At 43.2% G+C, this 15,060-nt stretch overlaps 1 protein-coding gene across 1 annotated transcript; it reads left to right on the top strand.

Annotated features, from left to right (window-relative positions):
- Nucleotides 1–72: 72 nt before the first annotated feature.
- xkr7a (XK related 7a) lies at nucleotides 73–14,743 on the top strand. Its single transcript, XM_085146590.1, has 3 exons — nucleotides 73–4,383; nucleotides 6,547–6,746; nucleotides 7,015–14,743. Exons 1-3 carry the CDS (start codon nucleotides 3,848–3,850, stop codon nucleotides 7,974–7,976), a joined length of 1,698 nt encoding a protein of 565 aa, XP_085002716.1. The 5' UTR covers nucleotides 73–3,847; the 3' UTR covers nucleotides 7,977–14,743.
- Nucleotides 14,744–15,060: the final 317 nt, after the last annotated feature.

Below are 15,060 nucleotides of genomic sequence, written 5' to 3' on the forward strand. Positions count from 1 at the left end.
GATTGGGAGTGAAGTTTGGACACATCTGCTTATACTGCTGCCCTCTGGACCCAAATAAGCTGTGGAAAATTGATTATGAAATCACTTTTTAAAGTAATTGATTTGATCAAAGTCACATTGTATGAACAAATATGTTTTATCCACAGCAGCATGAGTTGACGGTGCATTTCGTTAAGTTCTGGTTTTCTGGGTCACGAATAGAGCAGTGTGAAGATCGATATCTCCCAGAGAGCTAAAAGAGTAACTTGAGTGTTTCCTGTCAGCAGAAATGACGGCCTCAGACTGAGTCACCAGAGGAGGTCTGAGCTGAGAGGAAGCTGCAGAGAAAGAGGAACTCGTACAGACAGATAGGGTATGAATTGAAGGCAGCAAAAAGCAGAATCGAGACCGATTAAGATGATGAGCAGACGGAGCTCAGCTGCTCCACCTTGGGGTGGTGGCTTTAATAATTAAGTAACAAAAACAGTACATGACCACCATGATGCATTCACAGGCCAGTTCTTACGTACCCTTTGCAGCAGCTCGTTAACAAATATCTAATCAGCCAATCAGCAACCAAATCCACTTAGGCATGTAGATGTGAGCACATCCACATGCCAAAATGAATGCAGCATGGTTGTTGGTGCCAGATGCGCTGGGCCGAGTATTTCAAAAACTGCTGATCCAGCTGATCCACATACAAACATCTACAGTGTTTAAAGAGATGGTCTGAAAAAAAAATATCCAGTGAGCAGCAGTTCTCCAAGGTCAAGCCTCTGAATCGTTTACATGTTCAATGGCAAACTTACACACTGTACACATGGTTTCTTGTGCAGGGAGACCGTGTGGGCACTGCAAGATTTCAATCCATTACAGAGTTGCCAGTGATGTTCTTGGTGACTATGGTCCCAACTGCCCCCAGATCATAAACAAGCTCCTAATTGCTCCAACAACTTTTACTGTCTTACCAAGGTTCTTGCTGATAGTCTTGTAGTCCACTCCAGCCCTGTGTAGGTCTGTAGACTTGCTCTTTGGCCTTGGAGGTGGTGGAGAGGTTGAAATGGAAGAAATGTATTGTTAAGAGATATATTCTAAAACACTTCTTCAGCAGAGAATCAGAGAGGAGAAACACACAGATTTTCTTGCTAGCAAGGGCAGTCACCAGAGCGCACGCACAAGAGTGAGGCTCAGAGACTCGCACTGAGAGACTGCCCTGGTCTTTATTTATACATCAGTGGGTGTTTGTTCCTTACATTAGAATGTGGAGGTGTATATGTATGTGTGTGTGTGTGTGTGTGTGTGTGTGTCAGAGTGTGACCCCATAAACGACTTCCCTTAACCTGCTGGTCTGGAAAATCCAACAGTTCATCTATATGTAAAAAAGGCACTTAGACTAAAACTGACATAGCTATGTTAATCCTACCGTAAAACAATAAGACAAGATACGACCTTTCCCATGCTCCCAGGATGTGGGTGTGAATGCCAGAGCACTCTGGAATGCACGCAAAGCTTTTGCAGACTATTAAAGATCGCACATCCTATCACTACCATATGTAAACTACCAAAAATATCTGTAATTGATTGGCTGATTGATATTAATCTGTGTGGGCATACAGCCAACCTGTGTAAGCCAGAATTGTGGCTGGGCTGTAGGGGATCACATGCTTATTTCACTCAATGACATGCAAATTCATTTATAACTTTTGTGTCATGTGTTTTTCTGGAGTTTCGGTTGATTTTCTGTTTCTCTCCATAAAAATTAGAGACTGTTCATTTCTTGGTATGTGAGCAAACTTACAGTTGTTGCCAAAAGTTTTAAGAATGGCACAAATATTTGTTTTCACAAAGTTTGCTGCTTCAAATTTCATGATAGCAATTTGCAAATACTCCAGAGTGTTATAAATAGTGATCAGATGAATTGCGAAGTCCGTCTTTGCCTTGACAGTGAACTAAATCCCATAAAAACCTGTTGAGATCATTTCAATAATCTTGTCATTAACTCAGGTGAGAGTGTTAGTGCTACTAAGACTGCACCGAAATTGAAGTTTCAGGGCAAACAAAAAAGTCCAACAAGCACCAGGACGGCCTCCTAAAGATGATTCAGCTGCAGGAGTGCCACCAGTGCAGACCTTGCTCAGGAAACGTAGCAGGCAGGTGTGAGTGCATCTGCACGCACAGTGAGACAAAGACTTTTGGAAGATGGCCTGGTGTCAAGAAGGGCCGCAAAGAAGCCACTCCTCCCAAATAAAATGTCAGGACAGATTGATATTCTGCAAAAAGTGCAGGAAGTGGACTGCTGAGGACTGGCGTAAAGTCATTTTATCTGATGAAGCCCCTTTCTGATTGTTTGGGGCATCTGGAAAAAGGATTATCTATCCTCTAACAGAAACATCTTCTAACCATCCAAAAAGCAATTTGGTGAAGAACAATGCCTTATTCAGCATAATGGAGCACCGTGCCATAAGACCAAAGTGATAATTAAGTGGCTTGGGGAACAAAACATTCTGGCAAATTCAAAGCATTGATTATGAAAGAATGGGTTGCCATTGGTCAGGATTTGGCTCAGAAGTTGATTGAAAGCATGCCAGGTCAAACTGCAGAGGTCTTGGAAAAGAAGGGCCAACACTGCAAATATTGACTCTTTGCATAAACATATCGATGAAAGCCTTTAAAACTTCATTAGTGCTTGTAATTCTACTTCAAAACATCACAGAAACAACTGACACAAAGATATAAAAACACTCAAGCAGCAAACTTTTTGAAAACCAATATTTGTGTCATTCTCAAAACCTTTGGCCACTACTGTACAAATTCAGTAAGGGATCAAATAATTATTTCCCGCACTGTTTACACTGGGTGAGTTTGAGCCATTCATTTTTAGTTCAGCCTGTTTATAAAAGGGTGAATGTAGCCTTCAGAGAAGTGTTTTTGTCCTCACCATTTAGGTGTTCTGAAAGTAGACATGATGAGAGTGGATCTAAGAACCCCAGGCACACGTACAAGATACTCTGCCAGCTTCTCTGCTTTATCACCCTTTTTGACTCTAAAAATAACCATAGTTTGCAAAATAAACCTCACTTTGCATTAAATATGACTTGATAGCAGCGATTGAGAACATAAACTCAACAGAAAACTCACAGACTTCTATTTAACTGGACTTTTTTTGGAAGCAGAAGCCCCCTGCTGGCCATTTAAAGGAATGCAGGTTAAATGCACTTCTGCACTCCCTTAGCTTCTTAGACCCAGGACCATCATTTGTATACAGTTAATGCACTTTACACACACATATAAGCAATGTTTTAAAAAAATAAGGCAGACTCTGTCTTCTTTTTGTGAATGCTACGAGACCTCTTTGAGCTTCTAGGGGACCCTGGTTAGGAATCATTAAGCTACTATGATGTGTTAGTAATTTATAATGTTACAGATTACAGTTTTACAGTTTTAAAATGTGAAACTTCTATTTGTAATATTTATTCTTCAGCTTTATTATTTTTACTTTGTGTCGAGTAAACTATTTCAGTAGTTCCCCCACTTCTGTCTTTTAATAAATTCCTGGATTTGTGGACGGACAAACCCAAAGTACCCGCTGTAACCGAGCAGCTCAGCTCCCTTTGATGGAGAGAAATCTCCGCTCAGACCGCTTAAAATCTCATTTTCCTATATGATCTCCGATGATTGAGGAGCGGCAATGATTTCCCCCCCTCTGTCCCTCTCTCTCTCCTACTCTGGCCCTCCTCCCTGCCTCCTTTCCCCTCCCTCCCTCCCTCTCTCCCACACGCATTCATAGTCTACAGACCTACAGGCTGGGCGACCCCCCTCCCCCCCTTCCATCATTTTCCCATCCCTTACTCGCTTCCCTACAACAAATATGGCCGCGAAATCTGACGGTGCACCCGTCTCTCTCCGAAACGCAATCCCACCCGAGTGCCCCTCCAGGTCGGACCCGCGGCCTCCCCAGCGCCGTCCCGCCGAGCAGCGCTATACCCTCTCGGACTGCTGCTGGACGCTGTGCGCCCTTCTGGTGTTCTTCGCGGACGGGGCCTCAGACCTGTGGCTGGCCGCGGACTACTACCTAAGGAAGTACTACCCGCAGTTTGTACTGACTCTGGTCTTTGTGATAGTCCCGTCCGTGGTCGTGCAAGTGTTGAGCTTCCGATGGTTCGCCTACGATTTCTCGGAAACCGTGGAAAGCGGCACTGCCGCGGCCGCCGTGGTGGCAGCGTCGGGAGCTGCGGAGCGCGACATCAGCACCAAGGACAGCGGCGAGCGGGGCGCTGGCCGCTCTGCCGCGGCCGGGGTGCTGCCAGGGCCGGGCACCGGGGGAGGAGCCCGGGGGTGCTGCAGAGTCTTCGTCTGGCTCTTCCAGGCTCTCATTCACATCTTTCAGCTGGCACAGGTCTGGAGGTAAGTCAGAATACTCAAAGCGTGATCTGAGCCGAGGGGGACTACACATTGTGGCTGTGTGTGTGTGTGTGTGTGTGGGGGGGGGGGGGGTCTTTCAAAGCACAGCATCACTCCCTGTATGAAACCTAATCATTCAGGGAGGACTGCGCCCAAAATGCCAGAATATCTTTTTGTATTGTTTCACGTCTTTCACGAGCATGGAAAGGCAGAATTAGACTCCACCCTTCCACTCCCCCAACCCCCTGGCTGGCTTCTAGGTCAATCTGTCTGAAAATCACCAACTCATCCACATCAATCGCCTTCAAATTAAGTAAAAATGGGAGGAAAACAAGAAGGAAGAAAAATCCTCTTGTCTGTTCAGTAGGAGGAAGGAGCCTGACTGCTCAAGAAGAAGGATAATAGTCATAAATGTCAGGAGAGTTGCTTCACATTTACAGTGATACTTGCCTCTCTATCACTGTTTGGTGTATTTTTAGTTCCTACCTTGAGGCTCTGGCTCTTATGTTTGCAAAATCCATATTCTCAAACCTCCCAACAGTTTTTTTCCTTCGAGCCATGTTCATACCCAAACATGTTTAATTACTGGGCGCTGAAAACAAACCGGTGTACACTTTGGCATCGCTCTCAAATGGATGGCAGTAGGTCTGTAGGTCAGCTACTCAAGCAGTGATGGTGAGTCGGTGCTCAAGCTTGGAGTGCCCTGATAGGCTTTGACAGGTTTGAACTGCTGCCAGCCAGGAGGCATTCATCTAAACTGTAGTAGGTGGACGGTTAGACAAAATTACATTCAAAGACAAGTTGTGTTTTGCAGACATGTCGGGCTGTTGTAGAAAGAATGATGCAAATCAGTTGTTTGATTTATCCGTAGGCCTGCATAATCTCTGTCCTCTCTCGCTCTTCCTGCCTCTTTAGACAGCCCTATGGGTAATAACATATATTGATTCCTTATTTCCTCCTGGAGACTAGTGTGAGAGAGCGTGTCCTGGATCACATTAAAACATTGTGGCGGCACAGAATTACCGGTAATGCCATTAAAGCTGTGGTGCGTGCCCCGTTCATTGCCATTCTGCTGCTGCTGCTCTCAGACCAGCGTGCCTGCACATTAAGAGGATTACCCCTGTGTGTTTTACCCTCAGCTGTTAACTCAGGAATGAGCCGTCACTGATACACAATTAGTCAGGTGAACCGGGATCAATTTGGGCCGGCTACCAGAATTGAATGTCAGTGCGCTTGAGATGTGATACGGGCTCGTGTCACACACAGGGCGTGCGATGACACTGTTTGTGTGTGTGTGTGTGTGTGCGCGCGTCCTCTTGTGTGGCTGAGTCTTTGACCCTCGTTATTGCACATATGCTCTATTTTCCCAGTCTGTTCCATCCCAAGGCACGCTTTGTGTAGCAGGGACCAGAACAAAAAAAGGGTTACACAATCTCCCCTGTGGTTAAGTGGGCTTGTTGACATAGGGCTTCTCTGACCCTTCTCCCCGAGGCAATTACTGAGGCGATTATAGCATCAGTCCTCCGTGACAACCACCGGTGTTTTTCCAACATGTAGATGCTCTGTAGCGATAATCGTTTACACTCTGTATATTTGCATAGTGCAAACACATTTGTGCAGAAATATGTGTGCTTTTCTGCAGCATCCTGTTTGGTACCTATACAAGGTCACTGCAGAACGAATGGAGGTGGGACTACATGTCAGCAAAAGCTCAAGAGTTCAACAAAGGATTTGCAGCGAGCTCTTTTCTCCCTTCTAACCTTCACCCTTGAAGGTTGCATTGAGAGCATTTATGTGGATTTCTTTTCTCTCCGCAGCTCCTCGTATTTTACGTTTTCTGAATTCCTTGGACTTATTTTATTTGAAGAGAGACTGGAGACAAGCTTCACACATTCCCCCCGATGTCTGTACTAAAATTATAACCACAGAGCTGCTTAGTTCAGTTTCAGTTTAATCTAAATCCCAGTGGGGCAAGTAACCAGCTTTCTGGCAAGAAGTACTGACGGCTCCCAGAGTTTGGAATAATGAGTTATGACTTCTGAGAGTCTGTGTTTGATGTCCAAAAGTTTTTGAAGCACAGCATTAAAGCCTAATCTCTCTTTTCCATCTCACAAAAACTAATGCACCGCTGAAAGTTTCTGAAATATATCTGCCTCTGATACTCAGGTATGTCCACGCCTTGTATTTGGGCGTGCAGAGCCGCTGGCACGGAGACCCAGAGCGGCGTCACTACTATTGGCGCATGATGTTTGAGAGCGCTGATATCAGCATGCTTCGTCTTCTGGAGTCCTTTCTGAAGAGCGCCCCTCAGCTCGTGCTGCAGCTCACCATCATGATCCGGGCCAATCAGGTGCTGCCCCTTCAGGGTAAGTGCCCCCAAAACGACCAATCACCACAGCCATCATGCACATGATCACATCAGTCAGTCATGAGTCTGCAGCCCACACTGTACGCACGCTGTGAGCGATGAGTCACTTGAGCTCGCCTCAATCAGGCTCCCACTGAGATGAGGGAAGTGCATTTTCTTTCTGTGCTACATGGTGAGACAGTTAACTCACAGCCATTTCCATCCCATCTTACTCCTCTTGCCAAATCTCCGTCTCTCTTCCTCCCTCTTCTCCGCTCTCTCCCCAGGGCTTTCAGCTTCTGCCTCACTGATATCCCTCGCCTGGATGATCTCCTCCTACCAGAAAGTCCTGAGGGACTCCCGAGACGATAAGCTACCCATGACCTACAATGCAGTGATAGTTCAGATTCTGTGGCACTTATTTACCATCGGAGCTCGCACACTGGCGTTTGCCCTCTTTGCCTCCGTGTTCCAGCTCTACTTTGGCATCTTCATCGTGGCCCACTGGTGCATCATGACGTTTTGGATCATTCAAGGCGAAACGGACTTCTGCATGTCCAAATGGGAGGAAATCATCTATAACATGATGGTGGGTATTGTCTATATCTTCTGCTGGTTCAGCGTCAGAGAGGGGCGCACCTGCTGCAGGATGCTCATCTACAGTCTGACTGTGTTTGTTGAGAATGTGGCGCTCACCACCTTCTGGTACCTGTACCGCAGCACTGGCGAGCGCCAGAGTACCTCAGACTTTTACGCTGTCGTGATGGTGTGCGTGGTGGCCAGCAGCTACGCTCTGGGCACCTTCTTCATGTTTGTGTATTACTGCCTGCTGCACCCTGACGGTGCAGTCTCAGGGTGGAATTACATAGTGGAGAAGGAGGTGCCCGTGGAGGCTCTGGCCTCGCCAGCCTCCAGCCTCCCTCCTGACTTGGTAAGCAGCCCTCCCAGGACCCTTCAGAGAACTAAAGGGTCAGACAGAGAGCCGGGGATAGACGGGGATGTGTTTAAGGTGCGGCCACCTCGGGGAGCTCAGACCCCAGTGGCTAATCTCACACCCAGGACAGAGGGCCCCGTCATCCGGATAGACCTGCCCAGGAAGAAGTACCCCGCCTGGGACGCTCACTTCATCGACCGTCGGCTGCGTAAAACCATCCTGGTGCTCGAGAGTGCTGCCCCCGTTACACCGAGGATTCAGTACCGCTGCCTGGGCTCTCCCAAAGAAGTGATGGAGTACGAAACCACCGTGTAATGCGTCGATGGTGCTGTGACTCAGCTTGTTCCTGTGTGGACATCCTGCCTTAAATAAAAATGGCAGGAGGATGACTCTCACTGAGTGGTCAGTTTTAGCTCCACACTTACTTAACGGCTCTCTGTTCTGGCCACAAACAGCCACAGCAGGGGATGGAGTGTTGTGTGTTTACTTTCTACATGGGGCGAGATTCTGCGATATTGTCTGGTGACGGTGCATATTTTGGTTTCTGTATCATTTCTCAGGTCAGGATGTGTTACAGAAAGATATGGAAGGTAGAGAGGATCACAGGCAGGCAGAGAAGCGGAGCTGTTATCAGTCAGAGGCAGAAAGTCCTCCTCGGCGAAGGTGCTTCAGCAAATCCTCGTCAGGCGGTCGACAACAGAGACAAGCCTTCAACATGCATGATTATTTATGGCAGCTAAAACTCAAACATCACCGAGTGAGTAGGTAGACTCGCACTGCATTTTTAAACACCATCTTATGTACACGAAGCACAGGTAGTGGTCTCCCGAATCGCAATTTTCCATAGCTATTCACTCATGTTGAAGGAGTCTCTGAAAATGCTGTTTCTAATCCGAAGGGCACATCAAAAGCAACATTTGAGTTGAATGTAAAAACAGTTGAAAATGTGATTATTTGTGACAAGGCTTTGAGCATTTTCATGCTGTTAGTGGGATTGTCATCATTTCTGTGACACTATATTTGTTTTCTGTTTTTAAGGTAAGCTATGTGCGTGTTTACAAGCAATCTGTTATTTTGGGGACATGCCATCACTATTATAACAAGATGCACCTTCCTCCAGAATGTGTATGTACTGAACACTGCATTTTACAGGCCTCGACAGCTGTATTTTCATACTGCATCCATCGTCCACAACAAAAACAAAACAGGACAGATGATAATTTACATGTAAAATACTGTAAAATGAAGAAGTTGTTGCAGAAGGACAGCACTGTCTGTATTTGTACTGTATTCATATTTTGTTGTCTGAACAGTGTTTAAAAAATAGCTGCAGACTCCAGACTCCTAACAGAATAGCTTTGATATTACTGATGGTACAGGCATGTAGTACTTTTGGTAGCCCTTTATTTTGCCAGTCTGTGATTTCCTAATAATTTCCTCAAAAGCTTTTTAGGACTAATTTTGTAGTTTGGCACAAGCAGATTAATAACATCCAGAGAATTTTTAGTGAAAATATTAAAGCACAGCATTAAAATCACGCGTCTAACTCCTCTTCGCAGATCTTTTGGGTCTTATAGGGTGTGGGGCATACCCCCTGTTAATTGGGTGTGTGTTGACCCATCACTCTAGAGCACAATCCTATTAGGATCTGGGAAATTTGGATGCCTGTGCTCCTCCCAGGGCTGTTTATTGTGTTCCTTGAAAATGAGAAAGGCCATGTTTGGTGCATGGTGCATAGTCTGGTTTGAGGAAATCACTGCTACAGTAGCAGAGATGTGAACAGAGGCAAACAGACTGTTGCCTCTGTTCACAAAACAGACTCCTTTTGCGCTGTGTTGTGAAAGCCTATTGGCCGAGAGTCTCCCAAAGAATTCATTCTGCTGACGACAATCAGAAAGTGATGACAAAGCTTTTTGGTGCCATTCGTGGGCAGCTGAGAATCTTCAGCTTCACTTTTATATAAAGAGGAAAGAAAGAGAGCGCTTGGAGAAAACAAAGCAAAATCACAGGACTCTTGTAAATTGTGGAAATATTGTACTTGTTACTTAAATCCAGAGTCTTTCTTCTTTTGTCTGTAAGGGGCAGATATTTGAAAAAGGGACTTTATTCTTTTGAGTAAAGCCAAAGTTACATCCACGTGAATTCCAGTCCACCCGTTACAGTTTTTTACAGGTTTTTTTTTAGTATATGTAATTCATTCATTCTACGCTAATTATTGTAAACAGTGTTTTTTTTTATTTGTAGACAAATTGCCAACAGTTTTATACGTTTTGCTGACCTCCTGAAGGTTTTGGATGCATTCTTGTAAACTGTCCATGTGGAGACCGAAAGAAGGACTGGTTGTGCAGTCAACTATCACCTGAAGAGGATTTAGCTTTTTAGAAGCTTTTATTTTAAAGTCACCTGCGTAAAACAGTGATCAGTGCATGTAACTGGAACTCTTGGCCCAGATATCAGATGTGAGTGAGCCCTTTTTTTATTACAATTTACCCCAGTGTAATAGCAGTTTACAAATTCACCGAACAAATTAAAGCTTTCCAGTTCGGACCCTTGTGGTTGCGACAAGCAGAGCATCCAGCATATAAAATCTGCCAAATCAAACATGCAGCACTACCTCCTGTCACGACCCTGTGAATTAGGGAGCTGCTGAAAGTAGCACCACCCGAATTTAAATAATTGTTAAAAATGGACTGTTCAGCACAGTCCATTTTTAACTATAATTAGTGACAAATTACACTGAATTAAAGTCATTTTACATGAATCTTTTGAGGAAATTATTTTTAATTAATGGACTCATAAAATAAAGTTTTACCTTCCTTTCTTTTATCAGGGTTGTTTTTCTATAGAATAGTCACACAGGAGAGATTTTCTGACTTTTGTGTGTGCTAGTGTGTGTGTGAGTGTGTGTGTATCTGTGTGTGTGTGTGTGTGTGCAAGCTCACATACCAGCATGTGTATGGGTGTATGTGGGAGAGTCCTGCCGTGTCCATTTAAATTAATTTGAAGCTGTGTCTATGACAGTTTTGTTGTAAACACCGTCCTTTAAGCTGGTTTTTCCCAGATGGCAGAAACAAAAGAGAAAAAAAAGCCCACAGAGCACCTTTACCACGCCTGCTGCAGTCAAAGAAAAAAAAGCCAGATAGGCTTTGATTATGGTGCTAACTCAATCCATCAATAACAACCACACAATGTACCATAAAATGAGTTGGTTGTGGCAGGAGTTGGGTGGGGCTGTACCTCAAACACAAAAGCTAGAATCTAAAAGCCTTAAGCTGGTCATGCCAGACTGTTGCTGTTCAGAGCAAGAAAAAAAAAAAGACGGAACAAGAAGATGGAGATGATTTCATGATGTTGTTGTTGCTAAAATAAAGAGCAGTGTGTTTACCTGACTATCTGTTACTATCTTTTTGCATAGATAGAGGGTGAATGACTGTAATGAGTCGGAACAACAGGCTAGATGTAGGCAAACAAACATTGATTTTAGTCAACTAAAACATGATGACAGATAAAATTCTATCCATGTGCATGTTTCAACCTGCAGCATGTTGATAGACGTTGATATTATCAAGACTCAAGACTTTTTTTTTTTTTTTACATTGATTTAACACTTCAGTCTTACAGTTGGTGATGAGAAGTTTACATACACTTGTCATGGGCATCGATGTCACGGTAGTTTGAATGAACTCTACTAAGAAAAAAGGTCAATTATCCAGCCAGACTTAAGGCAGAAGCAGGTTACAAAAAGTATTGATCGGTTTGCAACTTTCTAAGAGATACTTGATCAAATGTTAGTGGAGGTGAGTGCATAAATTGAACCTGTATGTTTACTTTTAAGCCTGTTTGGATTAGAGAAAATCTGTGCACCCAATTCTTGTTTTTTTAAGTCATTATAGATGTAAGCTGTACAACCATTCCACTCTGAAGAAAAATCACGTTAAAGAAATCAGCAAAAGCCCCAAATTACCACAAAATTCATGCCCATGATAAGTGTATGCAAACTTCTGACCACAGCTGTAGATAGATACTTCAGAGGCAGATCGACAGATTGTTCTGATTAGATTGAGTCTTAATCCCATCTCTGCAGAGGATCAGTGGATTATCAGTACTGAACTTGTCAGTACTACCCACATCTCCAAACATCAGCACAACACAATCTGCCCCCTCTTTGGCATGCTGCTTGCAGTGTAATTCCCTTAAATGGTGAAGGAAGGAAAGGACCTATTGATTGCTCCCACTCAGGAGATGGAAAAGCTTTCACACTTCAGTTTCTGTCTCGGAGAAACACTCACTACGAGACTATAAGTGTGGAACCAAAATGCAAATATTGTGCTAACCGTCCCATTAAGTGTGATTGCTGCAGTACAATGAGATAACAAGCAGCCGATCTGTCTTTGATCTCACAATTACAGTCTCACGCTCCCACTGACTTGTTCACAAATGCTAAGTAGGTGCTGCTGTAATTTTCTCAAAAGCAAAACAATGGTGTGAAAATATCACTTCAACATTTATTTCTGCTAATGAGTCACAACTGTAAAATCACAGGCAACCATACAAAGAAGAGGAATTTTTTCACAGCTGTCAACGACATCCTGAGGAAAGCTATCTGGGGTGTGAACAAAATGAGGAGGAGGAGCGCTAAAGTGATGACAAGATCAACTGATATCTGATCTATCATAAATTAAAATTTAAAAAGTAAAGAAGAGATGACAGAAACACCCTTCAACCATGTTACAAGCGTTAATGTTCAATAGTTTGTCCACCAGAGGGCACTGTGCAACTTGGTGCCATATGTTTAGAACACCAAAAAAACAAGAAACAGCTGATCTGGGCAGAGCGTAAATGAGTAATCCACGACTTGTGACAATAAAACAAAATTATTACATGGTTACCAGTTTTAAATGAAGTGTTAAAATGAACAATTTGTTTGTCTCTACTATAGCCCCCCTTTTTATTAGTACCTACTCGGATCAACTCGACACAGTTCATCACAGTTTTCAGGGTTTTCAATTAAGTCATAGTACCTGGTACCAGATGCCTGTTTAGTACCTGCTTGGCTGGGGTTCCAAGCATACTGAGCAGGTACTAAAATGTGACATCATCAGACTCCATGCCACCGATTTGCTGGTCAGTAGCGATGAGTCTTGAGAGGATCTCAAAAAAATCAAAACCGCCATTTTTGAGGGAACAAGGGAAATGGCTCCAAAAAACAAAGCCATGGTCCCCCGAGTCTAACGAAAACCACAGCTCGAGCAGCAGGCATATTCTTGCATCAACGTCCACCTTTGTTCTAGCATTCATGTCGCATAATAATTATGCCACAGGATGCTCTGCAGCATTACTATGACGACAACCACACACACTAGGTGGTACTGGATTGTAATGAAAAACCAGTCGATCCAAGTTGAGTCATGGCGATCCGTGGCGATACATGACCGATCTGTGCCGAGTCGATCCAAGTAGGTACTAATGGAAAAGGGGTTTATCGGGCTGGGGCTTTTCTTTGTGACTTTTGCATGTTTTCCCCATGTCACCCATTGTCTCTGGGTACTCCAGCCTTCTCCAAAAAACTTGCAGTTAGTGGGGTTAGGTGAATTGTCTTTCTGTATTAACTCTGCAACAGACGGTCAACCTGTCCAGGGGTCATCCAGCTGGGATAGACACCCCTGCAACCCTGAATTAGATAAGCATGAAAAAATGGTTAGGTTAGCAAGGACTCATAAATAATTACACGTAACATGTGTTAGCAAAATCTGTTTATTTTTGTGAATCTAGATGGAAAAATATCGACAGATATATGATATGTTAAATCAGAAAATATTGGCACTGGTATCAGTATCAGTCTTTAAAAATCCTGTATTGGGTCAATAATTAAGTAAAAGAATAATGAAATACTTGAATTTTATTCACCAAAAGTGAACCACAAACTTCTTAGATGGTCCGGCCCAAACAGGAAGTCATAATGTTTGTTAAATAATTCAAACACAAAGGAGAGATCCAGTTAAAAAGTGAGTCCTAGCAGACAGCTCCCAGCTACAGTTACCTGGGTCATCATTCATTCACCCACACATCTTGAGTCATTCCCAGACCAGATGAGATATGTAATGTCCCCAGTGAGTTCTGGCTTTACCCTGGGATCCCTTCCAGTTGGGTGTGCCTGAAAACCCCCCCAAAGGGAGGCATTCGTTCACCTATCAATCAAAGCAGGACTTTAGGCCTTACTAGCATTCAAGTGGATGACTTATAAATAAGTGTGCGGTTGTTATCAATAGGAAAATCATCCAAAGAGAACAAAAGTGTTTTTGTGCAAGGCTGTCAACGTGCTTTTTAATGCTATAAAGTTGGACATTTTAAGATGGCAGTCTTTAGAGACTGATTCACTTTTGGAGTCTGCCTCAAGTTGAACCCAAGAGGAAGTGCAGTTTTTTGACACTGTTGCATTGGCTTCTTTCAGCTCCAGAGACTGCTGCTTGAACATAACACATCTAGAAATAAGGTTTGCTTCCTTGTTGATTTTCAGACTTTCTTTTATGATAAAACACCAAAACATTCATAGAGCTTGAATGCTCAATAAGAGTTGAAAATTGCTAAATAAATGTCAATAAGTACATTATCAACATTTGTAGATTACACCAGCTTGACTGAATGTTTTAGGAATCGCATGTCCATAAATGGCCTATAGAATCTCTCAATCCAGCCAACAACATAGTAAAAATCAAATAAAACTCCCAAATCAGTAAGATGCAGCGCTATGCTAAACACACAGAGGTCTCTATGAAGCGCCTTGAGGCAACTTTTGTTGTGATTTGGCGCTATATAAATAAATTGAATTGAATTAAATTGAATTGTAACTGACTGCAAAATTCTTTAACTCATTTAAACTGCAGTGTATTTCATTAGACACCTATGCAGTGCTGCATATCAGACAACTAGCCAAATTTTAATTAATTTAAATGCAACTGGAGCCTTTAGGTGGATTTGGCAATTCTAATCAGGCCCTTCGTTTAATATTATTAATAAAATCTGTTACCATGTTTTGATGTGAAAAAACACTCACCCACCTTTGATTACATTGAACACATTTTTTTTTTTTTTTAAAAGAAGAAGATTGTTAAATCATTTCATTAGTTTTTAGACCTTGATGCCCTTGGACTGAAAAAATTATTTATGCATATTCGGACTGATATAGCTGATATAACTGATTAGTTGTCATATATAAAAGCCATTGAATATTTCCTTTGTTACTAGCGCCATTCCCACTATAACATTACAGCCAACCAGGTACAAGAAACTAGAATATTTTGGTGACTATATCCGGATCCCCTACCAGTATTTACACGATTAATTTGCATAATCACCCTCAAAGCCATCAGCAAACAGAGAAGGTGGGGCAAAATATGCT

Source organism: Neolamprologus multifasciatus, chromosome 20 (assembly GCF_963576455.1).
Source record: "Neolamprologus multifasciatus chromosome 20, fNeoMul1.2, whole genome shotgun sequence".
Classification (NCBI taxonomy): domain Eukaryota; kingdom Metazoa; phylum Chordata; class Actinopteri; order Cichliformes; family Cichlidae; genus Neolamprologus; species Neolamprologus multifasciatus.

Coding starts and splice junctions, on each gene's coding strand:
- xkr7a (XM_085146590.1), top strand. CDS start 3,848: ATGGCCGCGAAATCTGACGGTGCACCCGTCTCTCTCCGAAACGCAATC. Junction 4,384..6,546: donor CAGCTGGCACAGGTCTGGAG/GTAAGTCAGAAT, acceptor TCTGATACTCAG/GTATGTCCACGCCTTGTATT. Junction 6,747..7,014: donor TCAGGTGCTGCCCCTTCAGG/GTAAGTGCCCCC, acceptor CTCTCTCCCCAG/GGCTTTCAGCTTCTGCCTCA.